The following is a 17,060-nucleotide window of genomic DNA, read 5'->3' as shown; positions in this document are numbered from 1 at the left end:
AAGAGGAAGAAAAAGAAAGTGGGATAAAGGATCAGAAAGGGAGGAAAATAGAAAAAATTAGAGTATGACTCCAGGGTAGACCTGTTTTGTTGTCACTGAGTTGGTTGGTTGGTTTGTCTGTTGTATTTTTCATGTTTCGCCAAGTTGGCCAGACTGGTCTCGAACTCCTAGCCCGAAGTGATCAACCCGCCTCGCCCCCCAGAGTGCCGGGACCACAGGCGTGAGCCACCACGTCCAGCCCCCACATTGCTTCTGGCCTCCATGGTAGACCTCCCAGACGGAGCGGCCAGGCAGAGGCGCTCCTCACTTCTTCCCAGACACGGGGCGGCCGGGCAGAGGCGCTCCTCACTTCCCAGACGGGGCAGCCAGGCAGAGATGCTCCTCACTTCTTCCCAGACGATAGGTGGCCGGGCAGAGGCGCCCCTCACTTCCCAGACAATGGGTGGCCGGGCAGAGGCGCTCCTCACTTCCCAGACGATGGGTGGCCGGGCAGAGGCGCTCCTCACTTCCCAGACAGGGCGGCCGGGCAGAGGCTCTCCTCACTTCCCAGACGGGGCGGCCGGGCAGAGGCGCTCCTCACTTCTTCCCGGACGGGGCGGCCGGGCAGAGGCGCTCCTCACTTCCCAGACGGGGCGGCCGGGCAGAGGCGCTCCTCACTTCTTCCCGGACGGGGCAGCCGGGCAGAGGCGCTCCTCACTTCTTCCCGGACGGGGCGGCCGGGCAGAGGCGCTCCTCACTTCTTCCCGGATGCGGCGGCCGGGCAGAGGCGCTCCTCACTTCTTCCCGGACAGGGCGGCCGGGCAGAGGCGCTCCTCACTTCCCAGACGGGGCGGCCGGGCAGAGGCGCTCCTCACTTCTTCCCGGACGGGGCGGCCGGGCAGAGGCGCTCCTCACCTCCCAGACGATAGGTGGCCGGCAGAGGCGCTCCTCACTTCTTCCCGGATGGGGCGGCCGGGCAGAGGCGCTCCTCACTTCCCAGACGGGGCGGCTGGGCAGAGGCGCTCCTCACTTCCCAGACGGGGCGGCTGGGCAGAGGCGCTCCTCACTTCTTCCCGGACGGGGCGGCCGGGCAGAGGCACTCCTCACCTCCCAGACGATAGGTGGCCGGGCAGAGGCGCTCCTCATTTCACAGATGGGGCAGCCGGGCAGAGGCGCTCCTCACTTCCCAGACGGGCGGCCGGGCAGAGGCGCTCCTCACTTCCCTGACGGGGCGGCCGGGCAGAGGCGCTCCTCACTTCCCAGACGGTGGGTGGCCGGGCAGAGGCACTCCTCACTTCCCAGACGGTGGGTGGCCGGGCAGAGGCCCTCCTCACTTCTTCCCGGACGGGCGGCCGGCAGAGGCGCTCCTCACTTCTTCCCAGACGGGGCGGCCGGGCAGAGGCGCTCCTCACTTCTTCCGGACGGTGCGGCCGGGCAGAGGCGCTCCTCACCTCCCAGATGATAGGTGGCCGGGCAGAGGTGCTCCTCACTTCACAGATGGGGCGGCCGGGCAGAGGCGCTCCTCACTTCCCAGACGGTGGGTGGCCGGGCAGAGGCGCTCCTCACTTCCCAGACGGTGGGTGGCCGGGCAGAGGCGCTCCTCACTTCCCAGACGGGCGGCCGGGCAGAGGCGCTCCTCACTTCCCAGACGATGGGTGGCCGGGCAGAGGCGCTCCTCACTTCCCAGACGATGGGGCCGGGCAGAGGCGCTCCTCACTTCCCAGACGATGGTGGCCGGGCAGAGGCTCTCCTCACTTCCCAGACGGGGCGGCCGGGCAGAGGCGCTCCTCACTTCCCAGACGGTGGGTGGCCGGGCAGAGGCGCTCCTCACTTCCCAGACGGTGGGTGGCCGGGCAGAGGCGCTCCTCACTTCCCAGACGGTGGGTGGCCGGGCAGAGGCGCTCCTCACTTCCCAGACGGGCGGCCGGGCAGAGGCGCTCCTCACTTCCCAGACGATGGTGGCCGGGCAGAGGCGCTCCTCACTTCCCAGACGTGGGTGGCCGGGCAGAGGCCTCCTCACTTCCCAGACGGGGCGGCCGGGCAGAGGCGCTCCTCACTTCCCAGAGGGGGGCGGGCGGGGCCCAGGGGGGGGGCAGAGGCGCTCCTCACTTCCCAGACGGTGGGTGGCCGGGCAGAGGCGCTCCTCACTTCCCAGACGGTGGGTGGCCGGGCAGAGGCGCTCCTCACTTCCCAGACGGGGTGGCCGGGCAGAGGCGCTCCTCACTTCCCAGACGGTGGGTGGCCGGGCAGAGGCGCTCCTCACTTCCCAGACGGTGGGTGGCCGGGCAGAGGCGCTCCTCACTTCCCAGACGGTGGGTGGCCGGGCAGAGGCGCTCCTCACTTCCCAGACGGTGGGTGGCCGGGCAGAGGCGCTCCTCACTTCCCAGACGGTGGGTGGCCGGGCAGAGGCGCTCCTCACTTCCCAGACGGTGGGTGGCCGGGCAGAGGCGCTCCTCACTTCCCAGACGGTGGGTGGCCGGGCAGAGGCGCTCCTCACTTCCCAAACGGGACGGCTGGGCAGAGGCGCTCCTCACTTCCCAGACGGGGCGGCCGGGCAGAGGCGCTCCTCACTTCCCAGACAGGGCGGCCGGGCAGAGGCGCTCCTCACTTCCCAGACAGGGCGGCCGGGCAGAGGCGCTCCTCACCTCCCAGACGATGGGTGGCCGGGCAGAGGTTCTCCTCACCTCCCAGACGGGGCAGCCGGGCAGAGGCGCTCCTCACTTCTTCCCGGACGGGGCGGCCGGGCAGAGGCGCTCCTCACTTCTTCCCGGACGGGGCGGCCGGGCAGAGGCGCTCCTCACTTCCTCCCGGACGGGGCGGCCGGGCAGAGGCGCTCCTCACTTCCTCCCGGACGGGGCGCCCGGGCAGAGGCGCTCCTCACTTCCTCCCGGACGGGGCGGCCGGGCAGAGGCGCTCCTCACTTCCTCCCGGACGGGGCGGCCGGGCAGAGGCGCTCCTCACTTCCCAGACGGGGCGGCCGGGCAGAGGCGCTCCTCACTTCCCAGACGATGGGTGGCCGGGCAGAGGCGCTCCTCACTTCCCAGGCGGGGTGGCCGGGCAGAGGCGCTCCTCACTTCCCAGACGGTGGGTGGCCGGGCAGAGGTGCTCCTCACTTCCCAGACGGGGCGGCCGGGCAGAGGTACCCCTCACCTCTTCCCAGACGGGGCGGCCGGGCAGAGGCGCTCCTCACTTCTTCCCGGACGGGGCGGCCGGGCAGAGGCGCTCCTCATTTCTTCCCGGACGGGGCGCCCGGGCAGAGGCGCTCCTCACTTCCCAGATGGGGCAGCCGGGCAGAGGCGCTCCTCACTTCTTCCCAGACAGGGCGGCCGGGCAGAGGCGCTCCTCACTTCTTCCCAGACGGGGTGGCTGGGCAGAGGCGCTCCTCACTTCCCAGACGGGGCGGCCGGGCAGAGGGGCCCCTCACTTCTTCCCGGATGGGGCGGCCGGGCAGAGGGGCTCCTCCCTTCTTCCCGGACAGGGCAGCCGGGCAGAGGTGCTCCTCACTTCTTCCTGGACAGGGCGGCCGGGCAGAGGCGCTCCTCACTTCCCAGACAGGGCGGCCGGGCAGAGGCGCTCCTCACTTCCCAGACGGGGCGGCCGGGCAGAGGCGCTCCTCACTTCTTCCCAGACGGGGCGGCCAGGCAGAGGCGCTCCTCACTTCCCAGACGGTGGGTGGCCGGGCAGAGGCGCTCCTCACTTCCCAGACGGTGGGTGGCCGGGCAGAGGCGCTCCTCACTTCCCAGACGGTGGGTGGCCGGGCAGAGGCGCTCCTCACTTCCCAGACGGGACGGCCGGGCAGAGGCGCTCCTCACTTCCCAGACGGTGGGTGGCCGGGCAGAGGCGCTCCTCACTTCCCAGACGGGGCGGCCGGGCAGAGGCGCTCCTCACTTCCCAGACGGGGCGGCTGGGCAGAGGCGCTCCTCACTTCTTCCCGGACGGGGCGGCCGGGCAGAGGCGCTCACTTCTTCCCGGATGGGGCGGCCGGGGAGAGGCGCTCCTCACTTCTTCCCGGACGGGGTGGCCGGGCAGAGGCGCTCCCCACCTCCCAGACAGGGCGGTGGCCGGGCAGGGGCTCGGGAGGCTGAGGCGGGCAGAGCACTCGGCGTCAGGAGCTGGTGAGCAGCGTGGCGAACATGGCGACCGTGCGCCTGCAGCCAAACGAGAAAAAGCAGGCAGCGGTGGCGCGCGGCGGCAGTCCCAGGCACGGGCAGCAGCGAGCTGAGTAGATTGCAGCCTGGACCACAGAGGGAAAGAAAGAAAGAAAGAAAGAAGGAAGGAAGGAAGGAAGGAAGGAAGGAAGGAAGGAAGGAAGGAAGGAAGGAAGGAAGCAAGCAAGCTAGCTTCTTCTATCTCTTTGTCTTGTGTCTTTATTTCTACGATCTCTCGTCTCCACACATGAGGAGAAAAACCCATAGACCCAGCAGGGCTGGAGCCTATACTCTTATTTCTTCTGAGAGTGCTGGCACTGATCCTCCCAAGAGGCTCTGGGTGCCTTGCCACAGCGACATTTCTAGATGCAAACTACCTGGCCATGGCAATGAGAGGAGGCGACCCCACCCAGATCTCCTCGGCCCTGCTTGAGCACTCAGCAGACTGCCCTCTGACCTCTACCGAAACAGGAAAAGGATGAAGCCTTCTGTGCTGTGTCCTCCTGCACAGGCTTCTAGGAAACTTGGGAGTCCTTTATTCCCCATTATTTCTCAACGTTCACACTCTAGAAAGGATCAGAATGTGACATACAGCTCTGTGACGTTTTAGAAGCCCAAGAGGGTCTCTAAAAGCCTACCTTGGGAATGTTCCAGTTTAAGAAATTGTAACATTAACTTTCAAGTTGATAAACTGTTCAATATGTAAAGTCACTTAAAGGAATTCTAACTTTGGATTGTAACTTTCAAAAAAACAACAATTTATTTGATCACATCACTAACCAGACATTAGTGCCTACTCAAATTTAGGGAAATTACTCACTTTTTTTAGTCTTGGTGGTAAAAACACCTCGATTGTAGCAATTCCCGTTGTTCTATAATTTTCATTTCCTGTTCCACGCTCGATTGCCTTGCAACGTATTTCTTCTATTATCTTTTCTACTTCATTTTCACAGCATTCTAGTTTGTCAGAGTACTTCTTAGCAAGGTCCTATCAAGAAAAATCAGAAAATGCAATACTGACTTGAAAAAAAAAAAGGCAAAATATAGAAAAGGGCATGGAAGACTCTTAAGGCCATCAACTCTGATGAGTGGAGGTCGCCCCGTTACACTGCAGTCCACACTGTGGCTTGACATCTTGAGAGGTGTGGAGTTTAGAGAGTCCAGGAAAAAGTGAAAACATTTATTTGAGAGCAGGCGCGGTGGCTCATGCCTGTAATCCCAGCACTTTGGGAGGCCAAGGCAGGTGGATTACTTGAGGTGATGAGTTTGGGACCAGCCTGGCCAACATGGTGAAACCCCGTAACTACTTAAATACAAAAATTAGCTGGGCATGGTGGTGTGTGCCTGTAGACCCAGCTACTCAGGAGGCTGAGGCAGGAGAACCGCTTGAACTCAGGAGGCAGAGGCTGCAGTGAGCCAAGATTGTGCCACTGTACTCCACCCTGGGCAACAGAGCAAGAGTCTGAGTCAAAAAAAAAAAAACAAAAACATTTATTTGACCAATGTTTTCTACCTACAAATAGTAAAAAAATAAAAAATAATAATAATAATCGAGAATCTTCTAAGGGGAAGAAAAGGGTGGGCTATGACTTATATGACTACAATCTATTTAAAAAGTATAGTGAACTGTTCAACTCCACTGGAGGGGAAAATGAAAAAAAAACAGAAAATATTCCAATTTTCCAAATTTGTGAGAACAAATCAAGTTGGACTTAAACAATTTTCTTAATGAAAATCTGTAAATCATAGGTACTAGTTGTAAAATTATTTGTAAGGGAGAGCTTTAGAATTGAGAAAAAAAAAAGAAGATTGAAAGGGCTCAAGAAAGGATGGGAACCAGTTATTACTGAGAGCAAAGTCATTATGGTTCCTCCCCAAAAGAATCCAGATGGGGCCAGGCGCGGTGGCTCACGCTTGTAATCCCAGCACTTTGGGAGGCCGAGGCAGGCGGATCACAAGGTCAGGAGATCGAGACCACGGTGAAACCCCGTCTCTACTAAAAATACAAAAAAAATTAGCCGGGCGTGGTGGCGGGCGCCTGTAGTCCCAGCTACTCGGAGAGGCTGAGGCAGGAGAATAGCGTGAACCCGGGAGGCGGAGCTTGCAGTGAGCCGAGATCGCGCCACTGCACTCCAGCCTGGGTGACAGAGCGAGACTCCGTCTCAAAAAAAAAAAAAAAAAAAAAGAATCCAGATGAGTATCTCTAATCTAAAAATCTGAAATCGCCAAAATTCAGCATCTGGAGATGCTCAAAGGAAATGCACACTGAAGTATTTTGAATTTTGAATTTTCAGATTAGGATGCCCAACTAGTAGATATAAAGCAAACATTCTGAAATCCAAAACACTTGCAGTCCCAAATATTTCAGTTACGGGATACTCCTCTCAATCTGTATCTGCATTTGAGGTTAATGTTTCATTAAACATCTCATAAAACAGTAAACACTTCAAAAAACCCAAAGGTCAAGGTTTCATTAAGTTCATAATGTAATACCATATAGTACGTAAAAATTATGGTGTAAGCATAAACTTATGACAGAAGAGATGTTCATGATAAAAGTGAAGTTGGAAAACTTTATAGATATGAGTATAGGTTGAGCGCGATGGCTCATGCCTGTAATTCCAGCACTTTGGAAGGCAAGGCAAGAGGATTGCTCAAGCCCAGGAGTTCAAGACCAACCTGGGCAACAAAGTGAGAGCCCATCTCTACAAAAAATAAAAATATATCAGCCAGGCATGGTGGCATACACCTGTAGTCCCAGCTACTCCCAAGGCGGGGGTGGGAGAATCACTTAAGCCCAGGAGTTCGAGGCTGCAGTGAACTATGGCCATGCCATTGCACTCCAGCCTGGGCAACAGACCAAGACCTTGTCTCGAAAAAAAAGGAAAAAGAAATTTTGCAAGTAACAGAAACCTATATATACTTTTTTTTTTCTTTTAGAGACGGGGTCTCACTATGTTGCCCAGGCTGGAGTGCAGTGGCTATTCACAGGTGGGACCATAGCATACTACAGTCTCCAACTCCTGGGTTCAAGTGATTCTCCTGCCTTAGCCTCCTGAGTAGGTGGGACTACAGGCATGAGCCACTGTGTCCAGCAATACATTTTTTTTAATAGTTACGTAGGAAAAGAGGAAGAATATACCTATGTTAACGATGTTTAACATATTTTAAAAATACATTCTTGATATTTTTGTATTTATATACATACTTTTTAAAACCTAGAATATATATTATAAATACTTTTTAAAAAACTTTCTATAATTTTCTAGAAAACCTAACTAGTGAGGATTTCTTTCTTCCTCCTGTCAACAGCCAGTTCTAACACCAACTGGAAGTCCTACAATTCAATTCTGACACTAACTACCCAGAGTCAGCATTAGACTCCACAGGTTTAAGGGCTCAGTCCACAAAAAAGCCCTAACTTCAGATACCAGTTACCAAGTATCTGGTCCCCAGGTTACCCATACTTTTGTCTGACTTAGCTACGAAGTCGAGGGTTCACACAAGCACCCCCTTCAGGTTCCATGATTTGCTAGAACAACTCACGGAACTCCAGAAAATGGTATACTTATGAATATAGTTCATTACAAAGGATACAAATGACCAATCATATGAAGAGGTACTAAGGCGAGGTCTGGAAGGGTCCTGAGCATAGAAGACTCTGTCCCATGGAGTTGGAGGTGTACAACCCGACATGTGGATGTGTTCACCAATTTGGAAGCTGCCCAAAATCTGTCATTTAGGGGTTTGTATGGAAGTTTCATTTTGCAGGCCTGATTAAATCACTGACCATTAGTATTAGTCATCAGCTCAATCTCCCCTTCCCAGAGGTTGGAGGGGAGGGTGGAAAGTTTCAAGTGTCTAATCACGGCTTGGTACTTTCGGTGACTAGCCCCATCCTGAAACTATCCAGGGGCAACCAAGCCTCATTAGCACAAAGGTTGCTCCTATCATGCTTACTACTTAGGAAATCCCAAGAGTTTTGGCTCTGCCAGGAACCAGGGACAAAGGCCAAATATTTTTCCTTTATGCCACACCTAGTTTCTAAACCAAGAGACTGTAACAAGTAAATTCAGAAGCAAGGTCAGAAGGTGGGTTGCAGGCCGGGCGCGGTGGCTCATGCTTGTAATCCCAGCACTTCGGGAGGCCGAGGCGGGCGGATCACAAGGTCAGGAGATCGAGACCACGGTGAAACCCCGTCTCCACTAAAAATACAAAAAAATTAGCCGGGCGTGGTGGCGGGTGCCTGTAGTCCCAGCTACTCGGAAAGGCTGAGGCAGGAGAATGGCGTGAACCCAGGAGGCGGAGCTTGCAGTGAGCCAAGATTGCACCACTGCACTCCAGCCTGGGCAACAGAGCGAGACTCCGTCTCAAAAAAAAAAAAAAAAAGAAGGTGGGTTGCAAAGAAAAAGTGAGGCCTGCCTGGAACAGAAGAAAGAGAAGAACTAGGACCCTAATACAGTTTGTCACCTCCCAAGCACATCATTATGTCACAACACAGAGCAATTTAATGCCTCATGACAATCCTTAGTCCCTGATAAATGTTACATCATGTTCAGGATACTCTGACTGACAGCAGAGAAGTACATGCTAGGAAATTCCAGTATGATAGATTTCTGGCAAAAATGAGTACTATTTCTCTGCTTAGAAAAGCAAGCAGACTTCAGTTTCTAGAAACATCACTTACATACAATATCATTTCTGATGATGCCATGAAAAACTGAGATACAACTGTTAGAAAAAACCTATTTTGGAAAAATGAACACTGATAGTGATAGCATCAAAAAAACTGGGGGAAAAAGGAGCGATTGTTTCACAGCAGATGACCGAGAATGAGCCAAGACACTGTCACTTTGAACACACAATGCAATTACTTACTGGCACCAATACTGTTGCACTAACGGGTCAAAATGAGTTCCAGATAAATAATGTTATGTAATCCTGTGATGGTATTAAAAATATATGCCTGAAAAATTAGATAACATCCTCATGTGAATAAAATATTAATAAACAAAAATAAGGTTGTCAGTTCCTAGTAAAAACTGGGTACCTGCTCACCACTAAGGCTTTTGGTTATGCCAAAAGTTTATATGGTCATGCCTGACAATTCAGAATCTTATTTACCAAGGAGATTTATAATGCTGCTAATTATTGATGTCTTAAAAGAAAAATACCTTTAATGCCAAACCAACTTTTTTATTTTCATCTGTATATGGAGGTTTCCAAAGTTGAATCCTGTCTTCCCTTAAAAACTGGGTCAATTTTGCTTGAAGATATTTCTTTTGTGCCATCCCTGAAAGCAAAACAATACATTAATAAAACTCCACACCGCATTTTAAAATGTTAATAACTTACCTACATGTTAAGGTGTTTTGTTGGGTAAGCAAAGCTCCCTTCCTCTGTCATTAAATATAAATTACTATGGTTTAAACGAACTCCAGACTTCTCTAAGAATATATATAGAAATATATGTTCAATTATATATATTACATATATACAATATATATTTCAAAGTTGCTAATATGTAGCAAGGATTATTACATGTTTCTATTTCTTAATCTGCTATTCTGTTATCTAAGAGAAACGAGAAAATAAGAGAAAGATAAATCCCTCGAGATGTGAACTTCTTTTTTTTTTTTGAGATGGAGTCTCACTCTGTTGTCCAGGCTGGAGTGCAGTGGTGCGATCTCGGCTCACTGCAACCTCTGCCCGCTGGGTTCAAGCAATTCTCCTGCATCAGCCTCCCTAGTCACTGGGATTACAGGCATGCACTACCACGCCCAGCTAATTTTCATATTTTTAGTAGAGACGGGGTTTCGCCATGTTGGCCAGGCTGGTCTCGAATTCCTGACCTCAAGTGATCCACCCACCTTGGTCTCTCAAAATGCTGGGATTACAGGCGTGAGCTTGTAAATTCTCTCATACTTTGGCTAGTTTAACATAAAACAAAAGGCCAACCATCCTGACAGTTAAATATAAAGAAAAGCTTGCTTGAACTGTAAACTATCAATAATAAATATTTTCGGATGGGTGTGGTAGCTCAGGCCTGTAACCCCAGCACTTTGGGAGGCTGAGTTCAGGAGCTGAGGTCAGAAGTTCGAGACCAGCCTGGCCAACATGATGAAACCCTGTCTCTACTAAAAAAAAAATATGAACAATTAACCGGGCGTGGTGGCAGGTACCTGTAATCCCAGCTACTCAGGAGGCTGAGGCAGGAGAATCGCTTGAATCCAGGAGGCAGAGGTTGTAGTGAGCCGAGATGGCACCACGGCACTCCAGCCTGGGCAACAGAGTGAGACTCCGTCTCAAAATAATAAATATATAAATATTTTCTATGTCAGAATTTTTTAAATTAAAAAGATTACAATACTAGGGAAATTTTGCATATTTTCTGATTAACAGCCTAACAGCACATCTACTATTTTTTTTTTTTTTTTTTTGAGACGGAGTCTCGCTCTGTCGCCCAGGCTAGAGTGCAGTAGGCACGATCTCGGCTCACTTCAAGCTCCGCCTCCCAGGTTCACGCCATTATCCTGCCTCAGCCTCCCCAGTAGCTGGGACTACAGGCACCCGCCACCACGCCCGGCTGATTTGTTGTATTTTTAGTAGAGACGGGGTTTCACCATGCTGGCCAGGATGGTCTCGGTCTCCTGACCTTGTGATCCGCCCGCCTCGGCCTCCCAAAGTGCTGGGATTACAGGCCTGAGCCACCGCGCCCGGCCCTACTATTCAAATCTAACACTGATCAGATCATTTTACAGCTGAGAAAACCAGGGCCCTGAGTTTGTACCATGACTCAGGCAAAGACACAAAATTAGGCAGCATCTTAACGAGCACAACTTCTACCCACAACACTGGACTCTGAACTTCCATCATGGAGTCCCTTGCTGCTTGCCTGTTCCAGGTATGTAACCCGTCTCTCCCAGAGAAGTACGTGCCGCGATGGCGCTGTCTACTCATCCCATACTAGCACAGCAATTCAAAGGTGCGAGTGAGGTGGCTGAGATGTGAGGCAGCTGACAGGAGTAGCGCAGCGCTTTAAGGTTTCCCAAATCAGACAAGCAATAAGTAAAGAAAAATGTTATTAGCCCCTGAATGATGAAGACAAGTTCTAGAGACTGGAAAAAATATGAGTTAATATTACCGAGATACATTTCTTTTTTCCATTGAGGGCCAGTATTCCACATCCCCCCTAACCCAATTCATGCAACTTGGAAATCTTTGAAAACTTTGGTAGCTTGTGTATTTCATAAACAAATATTTTTTAAAAGAAAGTTGAAATCTATTTTATGTCACTGCGGGGACAAGAATTAGGTTAATCAGGACAGGGAGGAGAAAAAAGAGGAAGGAATAACACAGCCAAGGAGGTTGCTGTGTGCAACCTGGGTGGCCCATGGGAGAATCCTCCATTTTTCAAGCACTGACAAACGGCTTATCACAGCAAAGCATATTAGTACTTAGAGCGTTAGCTTTTCAAACACAAATAACTTAAAAGACTACTTTACATGCTACTCATGAATCTTCAGAAATTCTGAATAAAATATCACAGCAACCCTACTGTCTCCCCACTGGGGGACAGTAATTTCACAGGCTGGTTACTGGAGCCAAGCAATTCGAAAGGCTGATGCGGTACTCAAAGATGCCATCCAAGGCCGGGCGCGGTGGCTCACACCTGTAATCCCAGCACTTGGGAGGCCGAGGCCAGCAGATCACCTGAGGTCAGGAGTTCAAGACCAGCCTGGTCAACATGGTGAAACCCCATCTCTACTAAAAAAAATAAACAAATAAAAATTTTTTAAAAAGATGCCATCCAAGCCACCACTTGACAGAAGGACGAAGGAGTGTTACAAACCTAGTGCGTGTCAGACAGTCCAGGGAGCAAACACAACAGCTCCAGGGTTACACTGAATAAGATTTAATGTTAAAAAAAAAATTAAACCACTCTCTTGAAACTTAAGAAACTTCAGTTATAGACAACAGAGTAAGTGGTGACATATTTTAAGTCAAGTTTAATAAGTCAGTTTTTTTGTTTTTTTTTTTTTGAGACGGAGTCTTAGTCTGTCTCCCAGGCTGGAGTGCAGTGGCGCGATCTCGGCTCGCTGCAACCTCTGCCTCCCGGGTTCACGCCATTCTCCTGCCTCAGCCTCCTAGTAAATTTTAACTGAAATGAGAACTGAAAAAGTTTCACGCATGCCATACAATGTTTCACATTGTAACTAAGAAAAGACGAAACTCATTAATATCACTCCCTGGTCCAAATAGAAAGGGAAACGTTATAACGATCCTTAAAAAATTTCACTTTCACTTTTATAATGAATCGATCAATGCTACATTTAGCCACAGCTTTTCAAGTATACATTATATATAGTTGAAACACAACTACATCTAGTCAAGACACATTCATTTTTTCTTAGGAAAATGAAAGATTCTTGATTAAAAATAAAAGGGAAGGAGGGGAAAATGATAGAATCAGGTCGTCAAGGTTCGAGAAAATCAAGTGTCTTGTCATTAAATAGCAAAGAAAATCTGGCTTTGATTGCAAATAAATCCCAAATGGTATACTCGGAGTGTTACGATTCAAGTATAGCATTTGGCTAATTTTTTATAGACATATTTATTCCTTTCTCTCCCCAAACCAATACACTCAATATTTTCTTTTAAATACCCCACACCTCTGCCTAACTCAGCGCAAACCAAAGGGCCCCGAACGGCCAGCGCGTCCCGAAGCCCGGCCCGCCGCTCCCGGCCCCGGCCCAGCTCCACGCAGGGGTGCTCACCCCCGCCCCGCGGCCGCTCCACCCCGGGCCAGGAGAGGTGCCCAGTCGGACCGGGACCCGGGCGCCAAGCAATGCTGCTGAGGCTGGGGTCGGAGACACTCGGCCGCCGGGTCCTCACCTGCGCCACGCCACGCCCGCCGCGACCAGCAGAGTGCCCGGATGCGGCGGCAGCCGCCGTTTGTTTTCATTCCGGGTGAGGCCAGCCCCGCCCCCGCCGCCGCTGCTGCCTTCGCCGCCGCCGCAGCTTGGAAAGAGGGTTGTGGGCGTGGCCAAGGCGAAGCGAGGGTACGGTTGTGTGGGCGTGGTTACCGCGGGGCGGAGCCGCGACGGGGAGGAGCTAAGTGGAGGCGGGGCTGGGCGAGGACGTGTCCTTGTGGGGCGAGGACCTGGGAGTTGGTGTCCAACGCCGCCCCAGGCTCAGGCTTCCAGGACCTCCCGCCCGGGCCCAGTTTGCCAGCCATCAAGAGGAAATGGATCCTGGCTTTGTTTCTCCGGAATCCTTGAAGGAGGCTGGGGGAAGGGTCGGGACCGTCCCAACCCTCATCTCATTCCTCAGCCTAGGCTGGACCCCCTCCCTAAACCAGCGGCTTTTCACCCTGCCCTCCACAATCCCACCAGGGGCTTCCCTGGGGTGAAATTAGGCTACTTCCCGGGAATTTCCTCCCCGATGCTGTCCACGGCCACTAGGGACCACAAGACCTAGGGAGCTCTGCCTACTTCCAAGGTCCTATTCCCAAGGCTGTGTTCAGCAGTGAAGCTTCTATTTTATTATCAGTTATTGCCGTTAATCTCTTACTGTGCCTAATAAATTAAACTTTATCGTAGGTATGTATGTATAGGAAAAATGTAGTGTGTATATATATAATATACAGATATATATATAAAATGGGGTGCAGTACTATCCGAAGTTTCAGGCATCCACTGTGGGTCTTGGGACATACCATCTGTGTGTGGATAAGAGGGGACTGCTGTAACCTTGCAGTGACCAATCCGTTTTTCGTTCCCTGTTGCTGCTTTCTTTAGCCCTTTTCTACCTATAAAGCCCACCTCCTCTGCCCAGCTCATTGGAGCACCGTTTCTAAATTTTTAGAGAAGATGCCATCCTGATTCATGAATCAATAAAAACCAATAGATTTTTAATCTAAATTTGTGGTAATTTTGACTTCCGACAAAGGGATATTAAATAACTGTACAACCGCACCAGACCAATCTGATTCACCTTTTATATACCCAAGTTGTGAGTTGTTTTTCAGTTGCACGGACTCCCAGATGGAAGGTTTCACACGTAAACTGAGGATGCCCAGATGAACCAAGCATGCAACCAGGGGCAGAACCTGAGAGCTCAGATCAAAGCAGAGACTGAATTAAGAAATGGGCACTGCATGGTGAGATCCAGAATGCAATCAGATCAAGCCCTGGCGTCACCCCATGGCAGGGTCCAGTCAGATGAGCATCCCAGCATCACCTCATCGCAAAATCTCATCCGATCATGCGTCATTACCCTATGCTTATAAAACCCAACCCAGCCCCCAGCTCAAGGAGACAGAGCTGAGGGTTTCCTCATGTCTCCTTGATAGTCAATTCACAATAAAGCCTTTCTTTTCTCAAAAGCCAGTGCCATGGTGTTGGCTTCTAGCACATCAGGAACAAGCCCGTTGATTGCTCAGTAGCAATTGCAGCAAGGTAGAAGGACAACAGAATCTGTTCTGACATTGTTTTCTGAGGGCTTTCTCTGAGATGAGTAACAAAGATAGTTTCACTTTTACATTTACATAGTAGACTACCAGGAAATTGAATGTCCACGCTCAGATGTGATAGAGCAGCTTGCAGTAGACCAAGCCTCCCACTAACAACTAGAAAAGCCAGAAAGCAAAGTCAGAAAACATCTGTTTGAAGGCAGTGGAAGCTGCTGAGGCAAGAATGGGGGAACTTGATATTCCAGAGAATGAGGAAACTTCAAGGGGTGAGCTAATGTCTGCAGTGGCTTGTATTGGTGTGTGAGGGCTTTTGCCAGTTCTGGATACAAGCATGAGGCTGAGAATTTAGACTTTGAAACCACAGAGGGCCATTGCTGGGGACAGAAAACCAACACAGCTTTTGCAGAGATGTAGGGGGAAATTCCAAGGACAATTGCTGAATTCAAGGCTTGTATGGGGCAAGAAACTGAAATGTAAATGGAAGGCCTCTGAAAGCAGAAGTTTTTGATAGACTTGCAAAACAAAGATTCGAGTCTGAGATCTGCTAGGGTGGTGGCGGAAGTGGGTTGCTGCAGAGCCTACACCATGTTCCCAGTTGGAAACTGGAGGGCAAAGGTAGCTTGAACCCTACCAGAACCTCAGCCCAGCCTTCCCTCCATGCAGTCCCCGATTGGATTAAGGTTATTGGCCACTCCTCTCTTTGGTTTTGTGGAGGAAAGGGAAAAACCCTCCTGAGAGAATGATAACATTTGAAGCCTCTACAACTTTTTAGAAGCTACATTTGGCATCTCATTAAAAAGTTATTAGATAAAAAAAGAAAAAGACAATAGAAACAGACCCACAGATCAGTCAGATATTGGAGTTGCCTGATTAAAATAACTATGATGAACATTTTCAAGAAAACAGAGAAAAAGATGAAAATTTTCACCTGAGTATTGAAATCTATAAAAATAAATCAAATGAAAACTCTAGAGGTGAAAAGTATAATAAATGAGGCTGTGAACTCTGGATGTTAGACAAAACTAAAGACACGATTAGTGAACTGCAGGCAAATCAGTAGAAAACGTCCAAACTGAAGAATAGAAGGAAAGAATGGAAAATACAGAAACAAGCATTAGAGACACATGGGACATGATGAAAAGGTCTACCAGGTATTCAGTTTCCTAGAAAAAGAGAGAATGGGGCAGAAACAATATTTGAAAAGATAGTAACCAAGAGTCCAAGTTTCGCAAAACTGATGAAAGACATCAAATTACAAATTCTGTAAGTTCTATGACTCCTAAGTAGGATGAATACAAAATCAGCCACAGCCAGTGCATTCTAGTAGAACCACTGAAAACCAAGGAAAAAGATAAAATCTTAAAAGGTGCCAGGGCCAGGTGCGCCGGCTCACGCCTGTAATCCCAGCACTTTGGGAGGCTGAGGTGGGTGGATCGCCTGAGGTCAGGAGTTCGAGATGAGCTTGCAGAATATGGTGAAATCCTGTTTCTACTAAAAATACAAAACTTAGCTGGCTGTGGTGGAGGGCGCCTGTCATCCCAGCTACTTGGAAGGCTGAGGCAGGAGAATCGCTGGAACCTGGGAGATGGAGGTTGCAGTGAGCAAAGATTGTACCATTGCACTCCAGCCTGGGCAACAGATTGAGACTCTGTCTCAAAAAAAAAAAAAATTAATTTAATTTAAAAAAAAAATGGTGCCAGGGGAAAAGATGCATTGCCTTTTAAGATTGTCAGCTGACTTCAGAAACAATAAATCCAGAAGACAATGGAATGGCATCTTTAATGTGCTAAAAGAAAATACGAATATTTAGTTCAACATTCCTTAATATTTTAGGCAATAAGATTTATTGAGAACACAGAAATGGTGCAGACTTCTGCTTTTATCTTTGTCATGCATATGTGATGCCTTCTGGAATTAAGTTTAAAAAAGCAAAAGAAGTAAGTTATTCTGGCATCCCATGGAGGTTTCTCAAATGGTAAGCCTACAGTGATGATTAGCCACCTTCTTGCTTCCAAGGTCACCTTAGTTTTTATTCACCCTTAAACTTAAAATCACATGACTAATATTGTATATCGAATTCTTTTTAACATTAAAAGGGGTTAAAAAACAAACACAGATAAAACACAAACAGATGATCCTGAACTTAATTCGGTAGTACTAATACCATGGTTTTATTTATTTTATCATCTCTCTCCTTATTTTTTTATCTTGTTAGAGTAAGTATATCACCTATCCAACTATTGAGACAAATGAACCTGCGTTTAAAAATTTGGAACAGAATATGTCAGAAACTCAAAACCAGGACACAAGGTTTGAGGACTGATTACATGCTTCCCGAATGATTCTACCTGAATCACAGGTGAGAAGGCCAAGCCCTTTCTCACAGTGACTATGGCAACAGGAGTTCATGACCTCCACTGAGATAAGGCATCCTAGCCCATGTTTCCTAGGAATCAGAG

At 50.1% G+C, this 17,060-nt stretch overlaps 1 protein-coding gene across 4 annotated transcripts in view; it reads right to left on the bottom strand.

Moving 5' to 3' along the window:
- NUB1 (negative regulator of ubiquitin like proteins 1) overlaps positions 1–13,156 on the bottom strand; it is a 41,441-nt gene extending 28,285 nt beyond the window's left edge. For 2 of the 4 annotated variants that reach the window (XM_003270934.4, XM_030826191.1), the window contains exons 1-3: positions 13,023–13,156; positions 9,302–9,420; positions 4,948–5,115 (exon numbers count right to left, since the gene is read on the bottom strand). In XM_003270934.4, the coding sequence (XP_003270982.2) occupies positions 4,948–5,115; positions 9,302–9,420; positions 13,023–13,092 (357 nt within the window). In that variant the 5' untranslated portion in view covers positions 13,093–13,156. Of the gene's footprint in view, positions 1–4,947; positions 5,116–9,301; positions 9,421–12,904 lie in introns of all 4 variants that reach the window. The other 2 variants (XM_030826193.1, XM_030826192.1) reach the window with 1 other exon arrangement.
- Positions 13,157–17,060: the final 3,904 nt, after the last annotated feature.

Source organism: Nomascus leucogenys, chromosome 13 (assembly GCF_006542625.1).
Source record: "Nomascus leucogenys isolate Asia chromosome 13, Asia_NLE_v1, whole genome shotgun sequence".
Taxonomy (NCBI): domain Eukaryota; kingdom Metazoa; phylum Chordata; class Mammalia; order Primates; family Hylobatidae; genus Nomascus; species Nomascus leucogenys.
Note: the sequence above shows the minus strand (reverse complement) of the source record. Positions and strands in the feature narration are given on the sequence as shown.